At 40.8% G+C, this 24044-nt stretch overlaps 2 protein-coding genes across 5 annotated transcripts in view; both read right to left on the bottom strand.

The window, feature by feature from the left end:
• Window positions 1–14534, bottom strand: part of Adhfe1 (alcohol dehydrogenase iron containing 1) — a 33701-nt gene extending 19167 nt beyond the window's left edge. For 2 of the 4 annotated variants that reach the window (XM_078017101.1, XM_078017102.1), the window contains exons 1-8: window positions 14378–14534; window positions 10570–10607; window positions 8784–8830; window positions 7397–7450; window positions 7069–7223; window positions 6727–6923; window positions 4746–4823; window positions 3418–3523 (exon numbers count right to left, since the gene is read on the bottom strand). In XM_078017101.1, the coding sequence (XP_077873227.1) occupies window positions 3418–3523; window positions 4746–4823; window positions 6727–6923; window positions 7069–7223; window positions 7397–7450; window positions 8784–8830; window positions 10570–10607; window positions 14378–14436 (734 nt within the window). In that variant the 5' untranslated portion in view covers window positions 14437–14534. Of the gene's footprint in view, window positions 1–3417; window positions 3524–4745; window positions 4824–6726; window positions 6924–7068; window positions 7224–7396; window positions 7451–8783; window positions 8831–10569; window positions 10608–14247; window positions 14266–14355 lie in introns of those variants that run through there. The other 2 variants (XM_078017103.1, XM_078017104.1) reach the window with 2 other exon arrangements.
• Window positions 14535–15485: 951 nt separating this feature from the next.
• Window positions 15486–17271, bottom strand: Rrs1 (regulator of ribosome synthesis 1). The gene has a single exon (XM_005322948.5). It carries the CDS (start codon window positions 17139–17141, stop codon window positions 16044–16046), a length of 1098 nt encoding a protein of 365 aa, XP_005323005.1. The 5' UTR covers window positions 17142–17271; the 3' UTR covers window positions 15486–16043.
• Between the last annotated feature and the right edge of the window lie 6773 nt (window positions 17272–24044).

The following is a 24044-nucleotide window of genomic DNA, read 5'->3' as shown; positions in this document are numbered from 1 at the left end:
CTGAAAAATCTGATTATTTTTTCTTATGTGTTTCAAACTGAGGATTGGCTAATTTAAGAACTAGACTTCAGAACTACTTTTCCTGCTGGCTTGCCCTGAAGTCTAGCTCCTTATTGCAGAAGAGGACACTAGAAAAAGCCATCTAGATCAATGACGCTGGGACACCATGTAACATGAACTATGTTTTCCATGATTGATAGTTTCAGTGTTATGAGGGTTTACTCTTTTTTTTAATGTGAGAAGCAGAGAACACTTTTGAATAAAGTGCTAGAAATAAAAAAAAATTCAGTGACTAGATGGATGTCATGTGATTCTAAGTAGGAGATGTGTGAGAAATGCAATATGTTAAATGAAAAGTTAGGATCCATGTTAGGTCTATCCATGTCCCTGGTCTGCTTTTCCCACTATATTCTGCTACCTACCAAGAGACTACAAAAAATTGTATCCAATTCCATTGGTGAGTTGGGTTGGTGGTGAGTCCACCGGGGCCCAGACTCTAACAGGGGCCACACAGCATGCCTCACTTGCATCTAGATTTTGAATCCAAGAATCTGAATCCCTGTTTCTCAGGAGCAGATTCCCTAACCAAGCCTAGCTCCCAGAAACTTTGTGTGAAACCTGGAAGTCACATTACTGATTCACAATGAGAAATGGCACTTCTGAAGAGAACAGGCATCTGAGTCTCCTAGCCCTTCTTTCCCTTTAGACAAGCCTTGTGATGGTTGATTTAGGATCAGAGGCCCCAAAAGTCCTCTCAAGGGGTATTATCCTCAAGGTTTAATGCATAGCTGTATCCCCGAGGTCTTAGGGGAAGATTCCTTGGGCCAAATGTTTTCTTGTTCAGATGAGCAGCATTATGGTTTGGATCTCTAATGTTCCTCAGTGGCCTATGTGTTGAAGGCTTGGTCTCCAGCTCTTGGCCTTATTGAAAGGTGGTAGAATCTTTAAGAGATGGGGCTTATTGGAAGGGAGTTATGCCATTAGGGGCATGCTCTTGAAGGAGATTGGGATCTCATCTACTTCCTCTCTTTGCTTCCTGGCTGCCATTTGGAGAACAAGCCTTCTCTGTTGTGCACTCCCACCATCATGTACTGTGCTGCCACAGGCCCAAAGCAACCAAGTGATTATGGACTAAAATCTTGGAATTGGTGAGCCAAAATAAACCTTTTCTCTTTTTAAATTGTGTATCTCAAGCACTTTGTTATAGTGACAGATGATTGACTAACACAAGCAATTACCCTCATTCTCCTTCCTTCTATCCTGCTTTCTGCCTTAGTTCATAGTGAATTCTTTGGGCCTGTGAGTTATTCCTTTAAAGCTGACTGCTTTGGGCCTTGATGTATTTATTATGCATTTTATAGTCAAGGAAAACAATCTTATTTCCCTTATTCCTAAGTAAATAGGCGACAACTCATCAAAGTTCTGACAATATTGACTAGAATGGAATTGGATACAATTTTTTTTTTTATAGTCTTTGGTAGGTAGCAGAATATAGTGGGAAAAGCAGACTAGGGACATAGATAGACCTAGCATGGATCCTAACTTGTCATTTAACAGCAAATGATTCAATACCTGTCATGTAATCAACACTGTGCCCTGGGAATACCTAGAGAAGAGAATAAGATAGCTCTGTCTTCACCAAACTCACAATACAGTGTGGATACAGGCAAGTGAAGAGATGGTACCTCAGAAGAAATGAACCAGCCACCCAGGGGAGCAGCAAAGGATGAGTGGCCAGTTGTAGTTGAGAGAAGAGGAAGGGGCCAGCAAGGGCTCCAAATAGATGCTCATGTGTAATTAAAAAACAAGCTCTCCAAGCAGACAGCTGAGCACTGGCGACATGCCAGGGCCAGGGAATTTGGTTTTCAGATCGTAGGGATGGAATGCTCCTGAAAGACTTGTAAGGTGGAGAGGTACATGTATGCTTGTTCCTTTGTGCGTGATGCTCATATTGTAATATGGAAGTTTGTTCAGGCCAAAATGGAGGACAAATGGAAGAACTATGGGATGGAATTAGGAAAATCAATGAGGAGACTGCTGCAATAACCCAGGCAAGAGTTGGGGCAGACCAGAACCAAGTAGGAACCATGAAGCTTGAGAAGACAGAGCAGATCTAAGAGATCCAAGTAGGACAAGAGACAGGCTCTGCTGATAGAGCACAGTCATGAAAGAAGGGAGGAGTTCATATTGAAGTCCTGCTACTTGCTGAGCTAGAGGACTCTGGAGAAACTATGAAGTATGGGTTGGTTAAGAGAATACCACATTATATGAATTCAGGATGCCATGCATTAAGAGATGGGCCTTTTTTTTTTTTTTAATGTGCTGCTAAGGGTAAAAAACATAGCACCAGGTCATAGATTTTAAGATATGTCTTCATTTCAGAGATGTGAACAAGTGACAAAATGTGCACATGCAGATGGATGAATTAGGGTGGTTTGGGTCACATTGAATGGGAAGCACCTGTGGGGCCTTGTGAGGCCACTGGAACTAATGGCCTGGAGTTTGGAGTGAAGTCTTTGGTAGAAATCATGATTGGGCTCATGCCTGTAATCCCAGCAGTTTGAGAGGCAGGAAGATCCCAAGTTCAAAGCCAGCCTCAGCAACTCAGTGAGATCCTAAGCAAGTCAGCAAGATCCTGTTTCTAAATAAAATATAGAAAAGGCCTGGGGATGTAGCTCAGTGGTACAGTGCACCTGGGTTCAATACAAAGGAAACAAACAAACAAACAAACAAAAAGCAACCCTGATTGAAAGCCTTTGGCACATCGCAGCTGAAGCCAAGGGATCACACTGTGAGACTCTGGGCAAGTCACTATCCATCCAAAAATCTAGTTTTCTTTTTGTTTCCTTGAAAGTCTCACATTCTACAGTGCTGCAAGGAAGAAATGATGTGTGTCAACTGCTGACAATGATTACATTTGGGCTGACCTCCAGAGATGCTAGCTCCTATCCCTGCCCTCCTCTGTGGTGCAGCCCTGGACTTTCTCTAATGTGTGTGGCCCTAAAGGCAGGTAGTGTGGTCCTGAGACACTGCATGGCACCTCACACTGCTCCTATTTCTGTGGCTCTGGCTCTGGCTGGGATGGTCCATCCTGAACAGCAGATTTGTAGCTCACACCAGCACACCTAGAGATCACCTTTACTGTCAATACTGTCATCTAGGAAAGGGGATAATGACAGCTAATGCAAGAGGCATCTGCAAATGGGTACTTAGGCAATAAAATACTGTCCACAGACCTGGGACTAAAAAAGTCCCCTAGAGGAGGAGAGGGAAAGGAAATGATAATAGCCAAATTAATGGTCATACTGTGTGCATGTATGCATATGGAACAACAAATCCCACCGTTGTGTACAACTGTAATGCATCAATAAAAGTATGGTGGAAAAAAAAGTCCCTCCAGGTGGCACCAGTACCTACCAGAGAACATCGAAGCCACTGTTAGCGACCACCTGGCTAGGCATGTGGAGGGTGTGCAGAGGGTCAACGAGTCCCAGTGTGGGTTTGATGGCTCGTGAAGCAATGCCTAAAATAGGATTTTTAATTAAGGTGAAAGGCTTGGGCACCATTAAAAAAAAAAACTAAATAACTTTAGGATGATACATTCTCTAAAAAACGGTATGAGAAAAGGTTCATTCTCATGTAGGGAGATAGCAAGGAGCAGTAGAAATATTTGGAATCAGAAACTTGTTTTTTTTTCAATAATGGGGTAGCACTACTCCTACTCCTACTGTGTTCCAGGAGCCAAGTGCACACACCTCATTCCAGTTCCTGGAAGAGTGACATCACTGGCCAGGGTGGAAATATTTACATCACTAAAATTGGTTAACACTACAAATCATTTTTTATTTGTATACTGTTAAATTGCAGAGAACTGGTTTACTAGCAGACCAATTATGTTTGCTTTACAACTCTGTGTCTTTGGGCAAGTCACTTAACCTTTCTTAGTTCTCTATACAATGAGACTAAAATAACCTAGACCTCCATCCCTCCCAGAGCTCTTGCAGAGATCAAATGGGATCATATAATGTAAATTTCAGAACTAAGTGTTGGCAATTATTGTTATCTTTAACAATGTCAAAGGGTAAGTTACCCTAAGTTTGCAGTTGAATGTCAACTTATTTTGCTGCAAAGGCCTGGAAGCAGGATACTGAACCAGATTCAAGGAGAGAGGCATTCCTCACACATTAGCCCAGAGTCAAGGACAAATTAAGAAGATGGGATAAAAATCACTAAGACAAAAACAGAGCAGAGATGACTTGGAAACAGGGTAGGAGGGACAAGCCACAACGACTTGAGGCAACTTTCTGGAGTAATGACAGTGTTTAATATCTTGATCAGGGTTGTGGTGGGTAACATGGCATGTATATTTGTCAAAACTCACCAAGCCAGAAACATAAATATGTGGACTGTATTATATAAAAATTGCATTGCAATAAAATTGATTTAAAATGTAAAAAAAAAAAGATAACAGAAAGGGAACACCCACTTATTATGGAAACATAGTCACTAACGTGAGCAGAAAAAAGTTCAAGTAAGACCCAGGGCATCTCAATATGCTTTTGTAGGTAATTCTCAAAAAACAAATTTATTTTTTATATGTACTTGGAGAAAAAAAGAAAATGTGTATGTGCATATATTCTCTCCTTAATTCCACAACTCCTTGGTTTCTAAATAGTAGGGTGAAAGAAAAGGGACTGGGGCTGAAAGAGAGAATTCATTAAAAGAATTATGGTCAAAATTCTTACCAGTTTTTACTTTCAAGCATTCATAGTCAAAAATGGCAACCCCAGTAGTTTCACTCCCGGTTCCTGAGGTAGTTGGAACTTGAACAAAATAATATTATTTTTAATAAAGCACCTAAATAAAGATCAGTGGAAATATTTAATTCAGCCTTAGAAATAAAGAAGCAAGTTAGAGAAGGAAGCTTTGCTGACACTGCTGCTTGCTTGATATCTGTATTTATATAACATGTATGTCAGCCTAATATGCATGATGTCTGTGCTTGCATTGACAGGCATGTATGAGGTGTGTATCTGTACTGTATATGTTTAACAAGTATGTTGATGTCTGTATTAGTGCACATACATGTTTAACATGTATCATGGCTGTGCCTGCTGAATGAATGTGTGTTTAAAGCAAGTGTCTGTATCTGTATTAATATGCATGTTAATATGCATGTTTTAGAAACATAACCCTAAAATTACTAACATATGTATCTAATATGCTTGTATGATCTCTGTGTCTGTGTGAATATTCAGACATGATGGATATTATGCATTTCATGCATTAAAATGCATGTATGGGGGGCTGGAATTGTGGCTCAGCAATGGAGTACTTGCCTAGCATGTGCAAGACCCTGGGTTTGATGGTCAGCATCACATAAAACATAAGATAAAAGTATTATGTTCAACTACAACTAAAAAATAAAAATAAAAATGCATGTATGGTAGCATACATGAATGTTTGATATGTATCCTGTCTATGTATAAACAGGAATATTTAATATATATGGCATCTGCCTGCAGTGACATGCATATATTTTTCTGTGTATCTGTGCATGCATGATGTCTTTGTCTGCACTAATATGCATGTGTGCTAATCATTTGTCTGTGATGTCTGTCTGTATTAACAGTGATCAGCCCTGGGAGCCTTGGGTTCCTCCAGCACCAGAGCTCAAGCAGTTGCAGCTGGGTATTCAAATGCAGGCTGCACTGTACCTCTGTAAGAACACTCATATTTGCTGTCTCTAAAAGACATCTTTATTCCCTGTTGGCAGCAAGCACAGGAACGCTCCGCCTTTGCTGGGCTTCATGGTTTTGTAGTTCTGTCAAGTTTCTAAACTTTACTAATCACCCCTCTGTGTGATGCTGACACAGTTTCACTAGAGGGTTCCATTTGCCAGACCCCAATTATGCTGCTCCCTGCTGGTTCCTCATTCCTATCAATGCAGTTCATCTGTGAATGACTCCCTCATGTCCCATCATAGGGACTGTTCACAATAGGGTCAGGAGAGGGAGAGAACAGGGGACAAAAATTGAACTGAGGACATTTCTCAGTTACCAGTTAGTGCATTTAGCTATAAAACTTTAAATAGTAATATGCCAACAGCCAGAAAGATGGGAGGGAAGAAAAGACTGGAAAATATCAAGGTCTTCTGTGGAACACACACTTTTTTTTTTTTTTTCTTCAGATTTGTGTGTTTGTGCCCTGAGAAGCCATGGAGCAGATGTCATCCAGAATGATGTGGCCATGCTGGCCACATGTCCCTGGGAAGAGACAAAGCCTGAGGTCAGCTGAAGAGCCATTATGTGGAAGAAAGGATTGAGTCACTGAAAAAATAACAGCAAATGTTCTCCTTAAACTCCACGGTGGCTGGCAAAATGGGACAAAACAGATGGGTTTAGAGGACAAGCCTGCCAACAGAGGGATCTAATCAAATGTCAATGAAGACCTTCCCCCTCCTCCGCATAGTGACTTCATAGCCTAAATCTGCAAACTTCCTCCCACTGACCCAAATTGTCTCTATCTGTGCAATAATGGAGATCAGAATTTTCAAAATGAATGAACTGCCATCTGTTTTTTTTATTTTTTGTCCAAATGAAGCATTGATTTGAAAGGAACAGATCAGAAACTTTTAGAAACATAAACCCTAAAATTACTAGCTGGCATCTTTCCTAAGTCCTTTTGCCAATTGTACAAATGAAGCAAACCAGCCAACATTTTTACCTGCAATCAGAGGCTTAAGAGGCTCAGACACGGGCTTTCCTTTCCCAATAGGGGCGTTGACAAAATCAAGGAACTCTGAGTGAGGGTTGGAGGCATATAGATTGGCAGCTTTGCAGGTGTCTATGGTGGAGCCACCACCCACAGCGACATAGGCATCAAAAGATCCCTTTCTGGCGAACTCAATTGCATCCTTGAAGCTTGGAGAAGTGGAAACAGAAATCACTGTTATATTTTTTTTTGAAAATCATTCTCATGCCATTAAATAAGGCCTTGGGCAAGTTTTCACCAACAGTGATGACTTATGCTTAAAGTGAGTAAATAAAAACAACTCTATAAATTTACCTTGTATCTGTTGGTTCCACCCTCACATCCTCATAAACCTGAAAGTTGATGCCATTCTTCACTAAGGAATCCATAACTACTTGTACTGGAGGGAGCCGGGAGAGGTTTTTATCTGTCATCAGGCAAACATTTTTAGCTCCCATGTTCTGCAGATCCTACAGTTAAAAAAAAAAATGTTAGGTTTGATTGCACTGTAACTGTAATAGGCTCTTTGGGCAAACTTAACATTGTACATCTTTAAACATAAAGGACATGTTTTCCATTAGCCCTTGTTTTATAAGATACGTAACATTTATTGTAAAAGATTATAGGTATCCCAAATACTTGCCATGCCTACTTCTTTTGTAACTCCTGCTCCATATCTAATATTGGAAACAGCCATCTAAAACAAAGAAAAGAAGATTTTGGCTGTAGATTATAACAGAGTTGGCCGCTCCATTTCTGAAAACCTGAAATGTTCCTCCTTACCTAGCGAATGAAGCATATATTTCTTGGTGTGTTCTCCTAGGTCATATGGGCTCACACTTCTTTAAGGGAACCTTGACTCCAGTCACATTGTAATTATATATTTGACTCTTCCAAAGATCATCATAAACTCGCAATTGTTCCTTCAGCTTCAAATGTCTGCTTCCCCCAACCTCCACATCTAAATTAACACTCTAATTTCTTACTTTTCCATTTAAATATTACCTCCTGTGTATATTTTTTGCTCCTTCATCCATCTATCCATTCTTCTATCCACTCTTCTATGCACATGTATATCTGTATGTATCCAACTATCTTCCCACTCAACCAGCACTACTGTGTGCTATGTTCCAGGCACTGTGTGCTAGGTTCACATAACACTACTATGAGTAAGAGAAACATGGTCTCAAAGTTTACAGGTGAGAAACGAGCTTTCATACTGATAAATAATGGGTCATTTTTGGCCCAACGATATTTTATTTGATCCATGTTGTATTTAAATTTTTTCTTCTATTTCTTTTTAAAAATTGGCTAATAATTATTAAAATCCGTATTAAAAAGATCCAATTTGACTACCTCAGTTTCTATCTCTGTTGAATAATCTGGTAACACTGGAGCTATATCCTCAGGGAGCAGAAAACTTGTTGGGGTTGAGTGGAGACCATACCCTTTATATAGGGTTTGTGCTCTATGAGCATCTGGTGATATTTCAATTTATGACTTCTGCATTAGGAGGAGGGAGGGACTAAACAAATACTTAAAAGTAATTATGTACAATGTGATACATTTTACATAATAATCAGAATAATCATTCCTTTATTCTTGCTTCAACAAATTACTTTGACTTCTTTGGGGATTATTATAACTACAAAAGATTTAACAGATAGTATACATAATTCAGAGAATGTGTAGCATGGGAAGTATTTATTTATTTTTATTTATGTGGTCTGGGGATCAAACTCAGGGCCTGATGCCCTAGGCAAGTGCTCTACCACTGAGCTAATTCCCAACCCTTATTCTATTTTAATGGCTATATAGAAGACAGAATTTCAGACATTACTTATGTCTCAGAAGAATTATATTCTGTTATCCTCACAAGGTGCTTTGCTAAATAAGGATTGATCAAATAGTGATTATGGAACATCAATTAATAAGAGATTTCAAATGAAATGCTAATATGTTAACAAAACACTATAGTTGTATTTTTTCCAGGTCATTCATAAAAGAAAGAATGGGTTGATAAAATCTACCTCAAAGGCATAATCTGTTGTTTTCTCAGAAGATGAAAATCCAGGAGCTGAAAATGTAGAAATAAGTATCAGAGTAGGCCTCAAAAATAAAGCATATATATTTTTTTGACAGAATAACCTAGCAGTGAACATTAGCATCTTCATTGAAGTCTTGCCTACAATATATCAGGTTTCATGTTTGCATATCAAATTAAATTAATATCTATATATTAAGATAGAATTTAATGTTAACTTTATGCTGATTGTGTGAAAATAAAGAGAGTTAAAAATTTCCTCCACTGAAATTCAAAAAATATTTGAAAACATAGTATATATATAAAAAAATTCTCTGAGAACAACTGTTAGTAAGTCTATTACAGCCATTGTAATAATTTGTTTGAATTACAATTGTTTTCACAAATATAACATCACAATAATATTTGTCTCTAGCTTATTTATATTAAAAATTTCTAGTTTCCTTGATAAAATTTAATTAAAAAATAATAAATTGATATTTATTTGCTAGCATCAAGTTTTCATTAAAGCAAATACAAATTTTTCTGTGATACTAGAATAACAGGAGAGTCCCATCAAGTCTCATCAGTGAGTTTTATCTTTATTTGTTTATATGTCCTGGTCAATAAATAAAAGTCTACAGAATAATTTTCACTTTTTTTTTTAAAGACCCCAGAACCAGATAATAATCTTAATATTGGCTCCTTTAGGGCAAAGACACTCTTATCAAAATTTAAATTTCTTTGTTCCCTATACACTTTAAAGAAATTATTATTATTATTATTCCTGTTACTAAAGTTTAGGTAAAACAATAATTTGGGTCCTAGATAACTGTTGAGATTATTTTTCTCCAAGTTATTGATTTTATTCCTAAAATAGCAAATGACTAATTCTTTGTTAAAACCAAGGATTAGAGCAAACAGCTTGAAGCCAAAGTCTGCCTAAACTCCCAAAGGCCTCATAGTGGCATAGTATGCCTCTGCCTCACAGGGGCCTCATGGTACTAGAAGGCCTGGTGGCTGAAAGGTGACCCACACCTCAGACAGGAAAAAAGGCCGTGGTCTGTTCTAACCTCCCCATCCCACCCTCAGTTGTTTAGATTTGACCTTTTCTTCCAAGAGGCAAAATCAGTTTTTGTGTCAGTAATTCATGTGACACTCTGAGGACACACTGAAACTATGGTCAGCTTCCTGCTGCTCTGTGGACAATGGAGTTTGGTAAGGATTAAGACATTGATGGGAACTGAAAATTTTTGTCATTATTTTTAGTTTTTAAGAAGTAGAATGTCATTTTAAAATGGATATAAATAAGATTTTTCCTTCTAGGAACCACCTTATTTTTTAGCCTTCTTTTAGCGATGTCTTACAACCTTACCAAGGCTTCATCTTGATTTATTCTATTTATTCTGTTTGATGACTCGAAATTTTCAAAATTTTCAGTGCTAGGGATCCAATCCAGGGTCTAGTGTATGCTAGGCAAGCAACTCCACCACTGTGCCTAATCCCCAGCCCAAACGTAGTCATTCTTAAAATCCTATCAGTGAATTTTTAGCACTGACAAATATTTTATCTATTTAAACATCATTGAACTTCTATTCAGGCCAATATCATCATTAGTAGCATACAATCAGCTCCTCTCCATAGCTGGAGATATATATTACATAGAGAAATGGTTGTTTTTATCAGCCTTCTCTCTCACACACTCCTTGATTTTCTGTCTTTATATATAGCCCAGATGTACTATAAATGCCAACTGCAGAAACCAAAGTTGTGGCTAGTGTAAAATGTATTACCTTGGGAGTAAGTATGAGAATGTGCTGGACACTTGCATCTAGGGAAAAGAAAAACAGTAACTTGAAAACCAACAAATAAGAATACTTAAAGTAATTCTCACATTGCATTATAATCCTAAGAGATAATCAGGCTGGTAATTATTGGCAGGCATTTTACAATAGGAAACAAACAATCCAGTGATCAGGATGCACAGTCAATCTAGAGTTGTAAGATCCTCAGCACCACATAAAAATAAAATAAAGATATATATATATATATATATATATATATATATATATATAAAATATATATATATTTTTTTTTTAGCAGCCTACAAGCAGCTGAGATAAGCATTCCAGGAGTATGCGAGATCTAAGGTAGGGTTCTCGGTTTCCCTTCAAGCTCTCAGCTCATATAAGTTTGGAGCTTTGATCAAATCCATCTAAGGTTCATGTGTTCCTCTTCTTGCTCCCCCCACCACCCACCCGCCACGATGGAACTTTCCTCTGTTTTCAAGCTGTTTAAAGTTTTTCTTCAAACAGGCCCTGGACCCATGCCAACTCTTTGCTCTCCCAGGACCCACAGGCGTCTTGTCACCTCTGGGTGTCCCCACTCTTTGCCCAGTTGCAGCTTCAGGTTCTATGCATTTGTCCGGGTCTTGGGTGTGTTGTGCTCCCCTAAACCCATCATCTCTTCTCACTCCTTAGTCGGCTTCTCTGCAGATTTTCCATGTCCTCCTTTTTGGGAACTTTCCCTCCCTTCCCTGTCCTGCACGGTTCCTTCTCTGGCTTCTTTCTCCTGCTGAGTTTTGTTTATTTTTATAGCCCGTGGGACAGTGTTATAGTGAGCTCCCAGTAGATACTTGAGTGCATGACCTCCTCCTCCTCCTCCCACCCCGCCAAAATTCAAATTTGGAATTAAAACATCCGAGAGGAAAAACGATGGAGGAAGGAAAGGTTGGATTTCAATGGTCCTCGGGCTCTCAAAAAACTTCCTGAGAATTGTGAAGTCAAAATAGACACTGGAAGCGAGTTAGACATTTTAAGTCAAGGCTGCCACCTAGCGGCGGATAGGAAAGCAGGCCAGGTCGAGGACCGCTCTGACAGTTGGGTTTTACTTTTCAGAACATGTCATATGTTAAACCCAGCAAAGGAAAGGGAAGAAAAATATCCACACCCAGAGCTTTCCAACGCGACAGCTCCTGGGACTACGCGCTTCCTCTCTCCTATCCCCTTTTCTTTCAAGCTCTGACAATATCTCAATTTACTGTTTCTACTCCTTACTTGAGGTTCCTGTCCCCTTTTTCCTTCTGAGAACCTCCATCTGTTGTGTATTGTATTTCCCTGTGCTCCCGGCCTCACTGGGTCCTTCTCATCCTCTTCATGCCTGAAACTCTCAGGCTTGCTCACTCTCTGGCTCTCCCCGACTGGCTTACATTTGCTGGCTCCATTTTCTTAGCTCTGGCACATTCCTTGGCTCCAGCAATCAGGCTGCTGCAGGAACAAGTCCTGGCTTTCAGACTAGATCCTCAGACCTCCTAGCATCTGCGCTAGCATCACAGAATGCTGTGAGCCACCCCCAGCTCCCATTGGGTAGGTGAAACTCTTTCCTTGGCTTCCAGGACCCCCTTCTCACCTGGGTTTCTTCTCATTGTTCTTTCTCTGGCTCCTTCTCCACTCTACCCATTCCTTCAATGCTGGGTTGGATCCTAGGCTGCCTTCAACCTTTCTGACCCTTCCTCCTCCCTTACTCTATCTATATAGACTACCTGTCACACATCAAGGCCTCACATATTAATATCTCCACCTGAACCCACCCACTTTTCTCAGGGTCCTTACCATTCTGGTTGGATTGTCATATCTCATCCATATTTCTACTAACTTACTAACTGGCTTCCATAGCTGCATCTTTGTCACCTTTGTTTCCCACGATGTGGTCAGTCAGGGACACATTTTTAACGTCACTCTCTTGTTTAAAGCTACTTCCCTGGCAGGTGAAGTTCAGACCTGGTCTACTTGAATGGCCCCATTGACCTCTTCAGCTTAGAACCTCATCTTTCTCTATCTCTGGGTTTTAGCTTCTGGAAAAATAACTTCATTCTTTTCCTTGAATGAGCCACATCTCTTTCTCTCTTTCTCTGTTCCCCTTCCAGAACATTGCCCTTCTTATTTCCCTGCCGGGAACATACTTTCCTCTTTCTGGATAACTTTTGTTCTTTCTCATCAGTTCTCATCTTTCTGTAAGGCCCCAGTTTCAGGTAAACTCCTTTTCTATGTGAGCTGCAGTACTGAGCCTTCTTCCCTATTAGAGTTCTTGTCAAATCTCAGTACACACCGTGTCTTTCCTTTCCACTGCAAACTGCCACCAGAATATTGCTGACATGATTCTACTCATGCCACACTCCTTTCTCATGCAACCACTCCAAAAACATATTCTGCATGACACTGGTTCCAAGGGGTATGAATGGTATGTGATAAAAAAAGAGTTGCATGATGATATAGATTTAGAACAAAGAATTTTAACACAGCTGAACACTACCTCCCCTGCTTCTTACAGGACTTCTCAGAGCCCTTTATATACTAATGTATATTCTGAGTTTCCAAGAGGGCAAACAGCAGTCAGTGGTTTCCCAATCTTACTTGGTCATGGAATTCTTTTACCATGGGGCATCTCAAGGTATTAATGTTTCAGGGTTAGAAATATTGTTTTAGTAGCTGTTATCTACAGAACACAATTTGTATTCTTTTGCATAGGCCTGAGAACAAGGCCCTATGAAACTACAACATCTGGATTCAAATTAGCTCTGTGACACTGGACAAATTATTAGTCTTCATGCCTTTCTTTCTTTGTCTACAGTAGAGGCTAATAATACAGTATGCCATAGTGTTGTTTTAAGGGTTAGAGTTACTGCTATTAATAGTACATGCAAAGTTTGTGGACAGTGCCTTGCCCCAATGGTAAGGGCCCAGTGTCAGCTATTTTTTTTTTTTTTTTTTTTGGTGGTATTTCACCATCTGTTTTCTTCATTCTCACTTCTTCCTACAAGGGTATGACCAGACTTTACTTCTGGATCCTGGAACTGCATCTCTTGGTCTCTGGTGTTGCCCTTCCATCTGCCTGAAATTCCCCTCTAGTCCGTCTCCTTTCCCCTCCATTTATCTTTACTTGTTAGTTCAAACTTCCCATGTTCTCCCAGGCCCAGAGGTGCACTTGTATGTTCAACACTATTTATCAAGCAACTACTATATACCTGGCATTTCTGGACTGGGAGTCAGACTTGTCATAACATTTATCACCCAGACTCCCTGTATATGCTAGGAAGTGCAACTCCATGTGGTTTCTTCCCTTGTACACCCTTTCTGCTGCGATCTGTGGTAGGCCAGTTCTCAGTCTTTCCCCTCTCCCAATATCTGTACCCTTATGTGCCCCACTAGACTTTAAACTGCCCCATTGTCTATTCCTAGAACCTAAATATACATAGATGTAACATAGACCCAATTAATAAGTTATCAATTGGGTATATGAATTTATCGTGGTCACTGTGACCCCTGCCACTACGCACTGCCTGCCACAATGTGGGACGAGGCCACAGTTTTCTTAATGGTAGATAAAGTGAGTAAAGCCTGCCACATTGCATGGTGCAAGATTGCATGTGCTATTCTGTGGCAATGCAGTTGTGCCCCGGAGCACCGCGGTACCTGCTTCCCTACATTCTTGAAAGCAACTGGAAAAACACTGCGAGAGCCCAGGCAGATCTTAGGCCGGGAACTGCATGGGCGCTGCGGTATCCTCCGGCCCCTGCTCGCCCGCTCGGCGGCCTGCACTCACGCTGCGCGCTGCAGTTGCCTCAGCAAGTGCGCGACCCGGGCCCGGGCGGCGGCGGCCATGGCTGCTAGAATGTCTTCTTGGTTCCCCGGCGCCGCTCCGCCCCAGCTGCCTGCCAATCCGGGTCGTGGCCCTCCTCCCGCCCACTCGGCCCACGGGCCCTGCCAGGTCACCTGGCCAAGCTTCAGTCTGCAGTGGCCTGGGACCATTTTCCTGCGGGTTGTCAGAATCTGGCCGTGAAAGCTCCAGCCCTAGGTCTTACCATTCACTTTTGAAACTGTCCACCACAACTTCTCGCCAGGGTCTGGAGTCCCACTTTAAACCTCTCCTCTCCAAAGGCTTTCTCACATGTTGGAGACTTGGCGAAAGGGAGAGGACTGGGTCTTTTTCCATTCTGAATTCTTTAAAATTATCTGGACTTCAAGTTTGAATCTTGCAAATAAGCCCGAGGGGTCTTTACCCCCCCTTAAATTACAGGGGCCAGTGCCACACCCTACTGCTAAATCAAGAAAGCTTTAAAAACAAATTCCCAAATAAGCAACAAAATCCCAAATTTTAAAGTTAAAACTAAAAGAGCAATATAGCTTTTAGCTCTAGCAGCAAAAATGCCCCTCATGCTGGATCTACTGTCATTTTCAGAGATTTTACTAAGATCAAACCAGCACAGGCCAACTTCACAAGTGAATAAAAAGAGTAATGTTCCAAATATGGATTTTGTGGGTCACTTTCTCTTTCCCAGACTCTACTTGACTTCAAACTTAAAAAAAAAATGGAGTTATCAGTGTTGAGGAAGGCAAGTATTTTCTGGATTAACAAGGTTAATCACCATTATTTGCAGAGTACCCCAAGTTTATCATTTATAGATGTCAATATGTTCTGGTTGACAAATGTCAAGCATTCCTTACAAAGAGACATCCATCAGTTATTATACTTTTAATACTATATGTTATACCAATAAGTTTTGAGTTTTTCTGATAAAAGTAGCTTGCTGAAACTAGTATAATATAACTGCTTTTGTGTTTTTATAGAAAGTAAACAATAATCTGTACTGGACATCCAGATCACTGTTTTCAAGTACAACTTCCACCAATAATCAAAAAGTAAAAAGCAATGCTAGATACAGACACATTTATTAAATAACCTCACAACAGTTTATTTATTTATATTTATTTCTATGTGGTGCTGAGGATTGAACCCAGTGCCTCATGTATGCTAGGTGAGCGCTCTACCACTGAGCTACAGCCCCAGCCCCACAACAGTTTCTTTAAATCAACTTAGGAAAATGTCATCTTTCCTCTCCCCTGATGAGCATAATAAAACCTTGTTACAAAAATAACAAATGCTAAAATATATAAATTAATCTACCATAAGTCTCTGAAATGTCACCAACTCTCCTTCGCCCCATAACCCCAAAGTAAAATGCCCAAATTATTTTTCTAACCCTTGTGTCCTCAAATATACCCTTCATCACTAGCTAAGGTCTCGTTTGTAGGAAAGACTTTGATCTGTACAGTCGAACACTTACATACTTTCTTGAGGGGAGGACAATTTTGTCCTTTCAACCTCAAACTCAATGAAGACAGTGGTCCCGCCCTGCGACAGTACCAAAAACTTAACATTTAGCATACAGTTCGTTCTTTACAGAACAGGTCCAAGGGTGAATGAAGTGTTACTTCCTCCTCTTTCCTCCTTGGTGCTGTCCGCCTTTTCTCTTGCCACCCAAGCCAGGTGGCCCGGAATGCATCTTGCCTCCCAAATTTCCTTTTCTCTTCCCCTTCTGGCTGGGCGGGCCGCCTTTCCTCTTGCCTCCTGGACCCTGCCGGTTCCCTTTTCTCTTGCCCTTCTGGCTCATTTTTCTCCTCTTGGCGGCCTCCTCCTGGTCCTCTTCTCTCATCTGCTTGTTGGTGGCTCTCGTCACATCCAGCTGAGGCTTTTTGCTGTTCATGACTCGAAGTAGCTCCAACTGGTTCTTTTTCTCGGCTGCGAAGTCCCCAAAAAGGGGCTGAAACTTCCTCTTCTTGCCTGAACCCCGAGGAGCCTTCTCCTTGGGGAGGCGCTCCTGGAAGCGCCCCACAGAGGCGGTGGAGATCTTGGCCACTTGCATAGCGCGGCCCAGCTCCTCCTTACTCTGGTGTCCCGTAGGGTGCAAGCCGGCCGCGCTGGGCAGCTGCATCTTGTGCGCACGGGCCAGATTACGCAGCCTGTTCAGCTCGTTCTTGGCTACGCGTTCCTTCTTGGCCTGAATCCGCTTGGCGAACTGGTCTTCTAGGGGGTCGGCGCTACCGGGAACCTCGATCAGCCATTCCTTGGTGTCATCCCGGGCGCGCTTGTAGCCCCAGCGCCGCCGCCACTGGCCGCTCACCTCGTCCCACACTAGATTGGTTTTCTTCTTGGGACGGATGCCCTTAAGGCGCGCGAACTGCTGCCAGCGTGTAAGCGGCCGCGGCCGTGGGAGCGGCTTCTCACGCGGCAGGCGCGTGGTGGGCTCCGGCAGCCGGGCCACCAGCGCCTCTTCCACGCGCTCCGTGGGCAGCTGCCACAGCTGGTTGATGAGCAGCTGCGTATTGTCCCGTGCCAAGGCCCGCAGCTCGGCCTCCGGCGTGGGTCCCGCCTGGCGCAGCACAGTCGGGGGGTTGCGGTCGGAAGCCAGCAGGTTACCCAGGTCAAATTCCAGCTCCAGCTCCTTGTGCACTGTGATGCGTTGCAACTTCTCTGCCTCTTCCTGCTCCGCCTTTGCCAGCAGTGCCTCCACGCTCTGGCCCTCCATGGCTCCGAATCGGTCTCCTAGCTTTGAGGTTAATTGTTGAAGTCACTTCTCAAGAGCAGAGCCCACGGTCCCGGCAACTCAACCACGTGCGGAAGCCCGGACGCTCAACCCGGAAGACGAAGGTTCGCTTCCGGGTTATGGGCTTGTGATCCCGGCGACTGAAGGAAAGGCCGGCAGAGGGCGGTGTTGGAGAGCTGATAGGATTAGAAGAGTGACATTTTGGCTTGGGCCCAGATGTAGGCGAAACTGGCTCGATCCTGGACTACAAGTTCCGGGAACTGGTTGGGACTGCGACTCCCAGGATGCAGAGGCAGGAAGCGGTCCCCGGGGGCGGTCGTAATAGGACGCGGGCCGGTCAAATTTCTGGGGCTGCGTAAGGTGTGTTACTGGTCCGCTGGGTGTTAAAGTTTCCGTGTAAATCTATTTACATTTCAAACAAAGATGTGTAGTTAATCACCCCTTCTTGGGCGGGACAAATCATTGCACCATAGTTATAACCCGCTTTGGGGGTCCTGGATGTGAGCAGAGACACATCCCACAGATATACATAAAGGTTGTTTTGCCCGGGAGCGGGGCTGGCGGTTACACCGCCCTGAACTGGTGGTGCAGGGGTGCACCGACCCTAGCGGGTAGATGAGGGGGCAAAATTGCAATTGTATGCAGTGGAGGGGAGAAATAAAGAATGTCCACCTGCTTCTGCCCCTTTCAATGCTTTATTCACTCAAATTACTCAATACAATTTCACTCTATAGGGTCTTAATCAAGAAAACACAATCCTTAATGCTAGGCATTGCAATAGACATAATCCATAGCAAACAATTCTAGATTAATTCTCAGCGCTGCAAAACACACTTAATCATGACAGGCTAATGACAGACACTCCCTCTGCATGCTGAGTTTAAGTCTTAAGCCTTAGGCTTTAAGTCCAGCAGATGCACACTCACTCAGACCACGGTGATCAGGTCTGGAACCAAGGCAGGCTTTTCCTGGTGAGGAGTGGACTACTGATTGAGGAGAGGGTCTTAGGGAGAAGTTGTGGCTCTCACCAAGGTCCAGATGAGATGGTAGAGTTTGAGAGTGGTGAGGATCATGCAGAGGCTCAGGAAACGATGACAAGCGATGGGATGTCAGGTCCTCATCAGGCTCTCCAGCTCCAGTGCATCCTTGTTTCATCTGGCTGAATCCCTGTTCATTGGCTCTATTATTTATACTAAAATTTGGAGCTTTTGACCCCCTTTTAATCCTTATCAGCTACCACTGGATTTCTCAGTGACATCATTTACTGCGGGGTCAGAAACATCTGGTCTGGTGGTCTCCACCCTGATCTTATTGCCTTTCCCTCTCAGGTGAGGACAGCCTGCCAGGGGCTTCACTCTGTTTATCAAGGTGAGGGAAAATAACTTGTTTGAGGCCATACTGGAGGGCTCTGTGGGTGTGCCTGGTGAGACTGCAGGTTTCAAACTGGAGTTTTAAAATGGAGTTGGTTAGGCTCAGGCCTAAGGCCATCCTCACAAGACCCCAGAATTGACTCAAGAGCTCTGGGAGGGTCTGTTGCTTTCCTGGCAAAAGAGCACCCAGCTCTGAAGTTACACTGCTTGGTTCCAGTTCCTGGCTGTGAGAATGTTTGACCTTGGGCTAGGCTATTTAACTTGGTTAGGCCTTTAAAAAAACCCTTTAATATAGGAATATTAGCCACATAAATGTTTATAGCAGCTTACCTCACAATAGCTAAACTATGGACTCAACCTAGGTACACAATAGAATATTACTCAGCCTTAAAGAAGAACAAAATTATGGCATTTGCAGGTAAATGGATGGAGCTGGAGAACATTATGTTAAGGGAAATAAGCCAATCCCAAAGATCCAAAGGCTAAATGTTTTCTCTGATATGGAGATGCTAATTCACAATAAGGGAGGAGAGCTAGGAAAGAATAGGGATACTTTGGCTTAGACAGAGGGAGGAGATGGGTAGGGAGGTAGGAAGGATAGTAGAATGAACTGGACATTATTACCCTTTGTGCATATATGATTACATGACTGGTGTAATTCTACATCATGTACAACCAGAAGAATGAGAAGTTATGCTTCATTTATGTATGATGTGTCAAATACATTCTACTGTCATATATAACTAATTAAAAACAACAATAAAAAAAGATGAGGCGACTAATGGTAATCACATCCTAGGGCTATTATGAAGATAAATAGGTAAATACACCCAAAGGGAGGCTTAGACTAGGGTCTGGAATATAAATAGTCAATAAAAGTTAGCTAAATATTAATTATTGTTTAATCTTCTTCATGGCCAGTGAACAATGCAGTGTCATATAGTGTTTAAAAATTAGATTTCTTGGGTTAATCCACCTCAGTTTACCATTTACTAGTTCTCCTTGGACAGGTTGTTTAACCTAAGCCCTATTCATAAGTATGAAATGTTAGTTCTTGGTACATGGTGAGAACTCAATAAACATTAACTATATATTGTTACTAACTCTTGTTATTTCCACTGATGAAAAAGGAAGGCTTACAGAGTGAGTCGACTTATGTAATACAACTAGGACATGTGGGAGCAGGATCTTCACTCTGGCTTTAAGACTACATACATATCTTCTGCAATGCCATCCAAACTTTTGATACTAAAAAAAAAAAAAAAAAAAAAAAGTGCGGTCCACTGACCAGAAAAATAGCATTACCTGGGTGCTTGTTTGAATGTGGAATCTCAAGCCTCCTCCTAATTGTAATTTATCAGAACCTTCATCAATCTAGGTGATTAGTATGTAATTTCAAGTTTTGGAGACACTACAGATTGTGTGGTTTGCAAGGTTCATTTTCCTTTTAAGAGGGGATTATGTTGGAGAACCGTAGGAGTTATTACATTAACTACTTTCAACCTTAAAACTTTGGGAATTTGCCTAGGAGACAGTAAAGATATTGCTACTTTGGGCTTTGCTTTGCCTCTGATTTATTATTTCACCCAGTGAACATTTAATTGAATGGCTATCATGTGCTAGGCACTAGATATAAAAGTAATTGAGACCTTTTGAAACATGGGAAAAGAAATATAGGTACAGAGAAATATACTATTTTTTTTTTAAGAGACAGATTGAATGAGAGAGAGAATTTTTTAATATTTATTTTTCAGTTCTCGGTGGACACAACATCTTTGTTTGTATGTGGTGCTGAGAATCGAACCCGGGCCGCACGCATGCCAGGCGAGTGTGCTACCACTTGAGCCACATCCCCAGCCCCAGATAAATTTACTATATAGTGTGACTGAACTTTTAATAGAAAGTACAGCTGTTAGGATTAGCTCCACTTTCAGTTTTCTGAATTAGGGAAAAAGAGCAGGGATTGTTTCTTTCTCAATGGATGCAATGCTGTTTGGTCTGGATCATACAGTTCACCTCTTAATTGAATTTTAATAGTTTTTTGTTCACTAGTTTTTTAGAGCCCAAATAGATTTTAATTTCCTTGAAGGCTGGAGACTTAACTTTCACTTCTGTATAGCACTGGGCATATAACAGTATTCAATATATTACTATTGAAAAACTAAATATTAGAGGCTTTCTAATTAAAATAATATTAATTTTCATTCTGTTAGATTTGAGTGGAGTAAAAGTAGTAAGACTGAGATGTGGAAGTCTCAAAAATATCTTACTGAGACAAGTGGGTGGGTCTTTAGCTTGCATTTTTTGTCATACTTATTTTAGGCAAGACTATACAGTGTCAAGAAAAAGAAAGCCTACCAGAAATGTATAAATATGTGTAAATATATTTTAATAGTATGGCAAATGGTGGTGCACATTGTCTTTTCTCTTTATTTCTCTTCTTCATTTACTCCTATAAATTCAGAGAGACCCCAAGTATGGTCATCAGATCTTACTTCTTTTCTCTGTATACCTACTCTCTATGCCATTTCCTCCATTCATATGGTCTCAGCTGCCACTTTTGTGCATACAGTTTTTTTTTGGTGTGTGTGTGTGTGTGTGTGTGCACGCACATAGTTCTTAAAAGTATATTTTTATTGCTTTCCTTTTCACAGGTTTAGGCTGAAATTTCTAACACTTGCTTGACTGTTTCACCATACTCTAATATCAGTAGGTATAAAACTATATAACATATAATTTCCCCTCAAATTAACTTCTTCTATCATCTATCCATTCATCGTTTCCACCCCCAGCAAATGTTGATAGAAGGCCTTTGATGCCTGAGGAATACAATGAGAATGATTGTTAGTAAAAGCAGTTCCGGTTGATATTATCATCATTCTGGTCAACTAATTTGGGCTTGAAATGGTGAAGTCAGCCTTGACATCTCCTGTTTCCAAATTCAATCTGTTCAAAAATCCTGTTTGTCTCTATATTGTACCCTTTCCAGCCCCACTGCCATTACTAAATTGGTTAGCATTTTGTCATTGTCACCAAAATACCTGACATAAACAACTTAAAGGAGGAAAGATTTACTTTGGCTTCATGGTTTAGACATTTTAGTCCATAGTTGGAGACTTCTTTGGGTCTGAGGTGAGGCAGAACATTAAGAAAGAAGATCTTGTTAGAGGGCTGGGGATACAGCTCAGTGGTAGACCAATAGAAAGCTTGCCTAGCCTATATGAGGCCCTAGGTTCAATTCCAGTATTGCTAAAGGGGGAAAAAAAAAGGCATGCTAGAAAAATGCTATTCACCTTAAGACACTCAAGAAGCAAAGAGAAAGACAGAGGCTGGGAACAAGATAGATAAGTCCCAAGAGCATACTACCAAGGACCCACTCCCTTCAACTTCCTGTAGTAATTCCAACAGTTATTTGGAATATATAATGATCCTCCTACATTTTCTGCCACCTTTCAATAATTTATTCAGCTATAAATTCCTCAGTGGATTAATTAATTGATCAGGTTAAAGCCCTCATGATCCAATCACTTCCTCAAAGCCTACCTTTGAACATTGCTGCATTGGGGACCACGTCTTCAATATGAGTCTTTGGGGAATATTTAGTATCCAAGCCATAATAGTGACCTTACCAGTGTCCTATACTGTATCTCTTCCATCTGCTTCTCCAGATCCTCTTTTCACTCTGCTTGCTGCGCTTGGCTTCCAGTTGAGTTTGACCAGCTGGAAGCAATGACAGATCAGAAGGTACACAGAGAGCTAGGTCAGTACAGATATGCCCTCAGTCCTCTGCAGATTGCCATCAGAAGGCCATCAAAAAGCTTTTGTGGCATCAATAGGCTGCAGTTCCTATCAGGTAACCTAGGGTGATTTTGGTTCTCTGTCATTGTAGCATCACTGTCTTTGCTACTGTTCTTTATGGGTTTCCTTATATTGGGCTTGCATCTTTGTAAATATTTCCTTGGTTTGTCTTTCTTGAAATATCTAGCTTGATTTTTACCTGTTTGCTGCCAGATCCTTGATTGATATCTTGGGAACGATCCTAGGAGCATATTAACAGTTTCCTGCATCTTTTATGGACATTCCTGAAGATTTATCTTTCATTCATCTGTCCAAATCGAACTCTCCTCTCTACTTAACAGAGTAAAATTATTTTTGGCTTTGGATGTTCATGATCTGGCCCCAAATAACTTTTTTTTTTTAAAAAAACAATACATGTCATAATAATCCTTCTGCTTGTTTTCCCAGTATTTCTAATCCCACTCTTATTTTTCATTTTAGCTGTTTCTCCACAGCTTTAAGGTGTTTTTCATCAGAAATAAAAACTTGAGATGCAGAGCAAAAAGTCAGCAATTATATTTTGGTATCAAATATTGTGAAATTTTTCATTAACAAAAGCGAACCTGTAGAGAGAGTTCCCCCTTTCCTCCACAACAAGGGTATGAAAGTTTAAAGACATATCTTTAATTTTCCTTTAGTATGTAGTTACTTTGGCCAATGAAACTTCTTCTTCTTCTTCTTCTTTTTCTTAAGCAGTTTCTTCATTCTTTGTTAGCATATTAACTTGGATTTATTTTCTAGATGGTTCTTAGTTGTCTCCTTGTGACAATGGAAATTGTTAAGGATGAGTCAGCCGTTCTTTAATCCTGCAGGATTTTCTTTTATTTTTTGGAGTATTTTTGTCTAGGAAATTCAATGTGCCAGTAATTTGATAAAATAGCAGAAAAGGGCCCTTAAAACTCTTACTGATCTTCACATTGTTCAATTTTACTGATTTGTAATTTTATTTTGGAAGTACTTTAAAGAAAAATTTAATTTAGAAAAATTCTTAATCATGGAGAAAATTTGTGTTCAAGTGCCTCAGTTTTAGTCAGAAATCTATTCTAAAAATTCATTATTATATTTTCAAAAGGAACAAAGAAAATAAAGATTTTGTATAATTAGTGTAGAAGTGGATAAGATAACTACCAAACACTGTACCTTTGCCTATGAAGAACTTTGGAATTTTACATAGTAAAAATTATGTTACCTTAGTGGCAAGTAGGTGTCACTGTATCCATGTCAGCATCTGAGAATGCACTGCAAATCTTTTCCAGCTCACTGAGCCCACTTGGTGATACAGAAGACCTGGTGACTATAGAGTGTGTCCTTTCCCCAAAGACCTGAATAGGACTTTTTATCTGGAATGTATAAATAATGATCTTGGCATTTCTCAATATTTATTTCTCTTGCCTCATTATTTAAGGTAGTATAAATTTTCAGCTCAGAAAACTGACTCCTTGTGATAGGTCCTGCCTTTCCTTCTCTGGAGAGCCTGTGGATTTCAATGGAAATATTTTATGTCTCAGACTTTAGCTTATTCATCTGAAAAATGAAGGGTTTTGTTTTCCATAGATAACTTTTAGAATTCCATTTGTTAAAAGCCTGTGTTCTTCAAGTACCCCAATATTATTTTTTTTAACAGAGTGTGTTCTTTCTGCATTAAAGTTTTTGATGAGTGTTCCCTTTTTAATGAACC

This window comes from Ictidomys tridecemlineatus, chromosome 7 (assembly GCF_052094955.1).
Source record: "Ictidomys tridecemlineatus isolate mIctTri1 chromosome 7, mIctTri1.hap1, whole genome shotgun sequence".
In the NCBI taxonomy this organism is placed as follows: domain Eukaryota; kingdom Metazoa; phylum Chordata; class Mammalia; order Rodentia; family Sciuridae; genus Ictidomys; species Ictidomys tridecemlineatus.
The sequence above is the reverse complement of the archived record's forward strand: the minus strand, read 5'-3'. Positions and strand labels throughout refer to the sequence as shown.

Bases quoted from the DNA above. Each gene is read 5' to 3' on its own strand.
- Rrs1 (XM_005322948.5), bottom strand. From the start codon at position 17,141: ATGGAGGGCCAGAGCGTGGAGGCACTGCTGGCAAAGGCGGAGCAGGAA.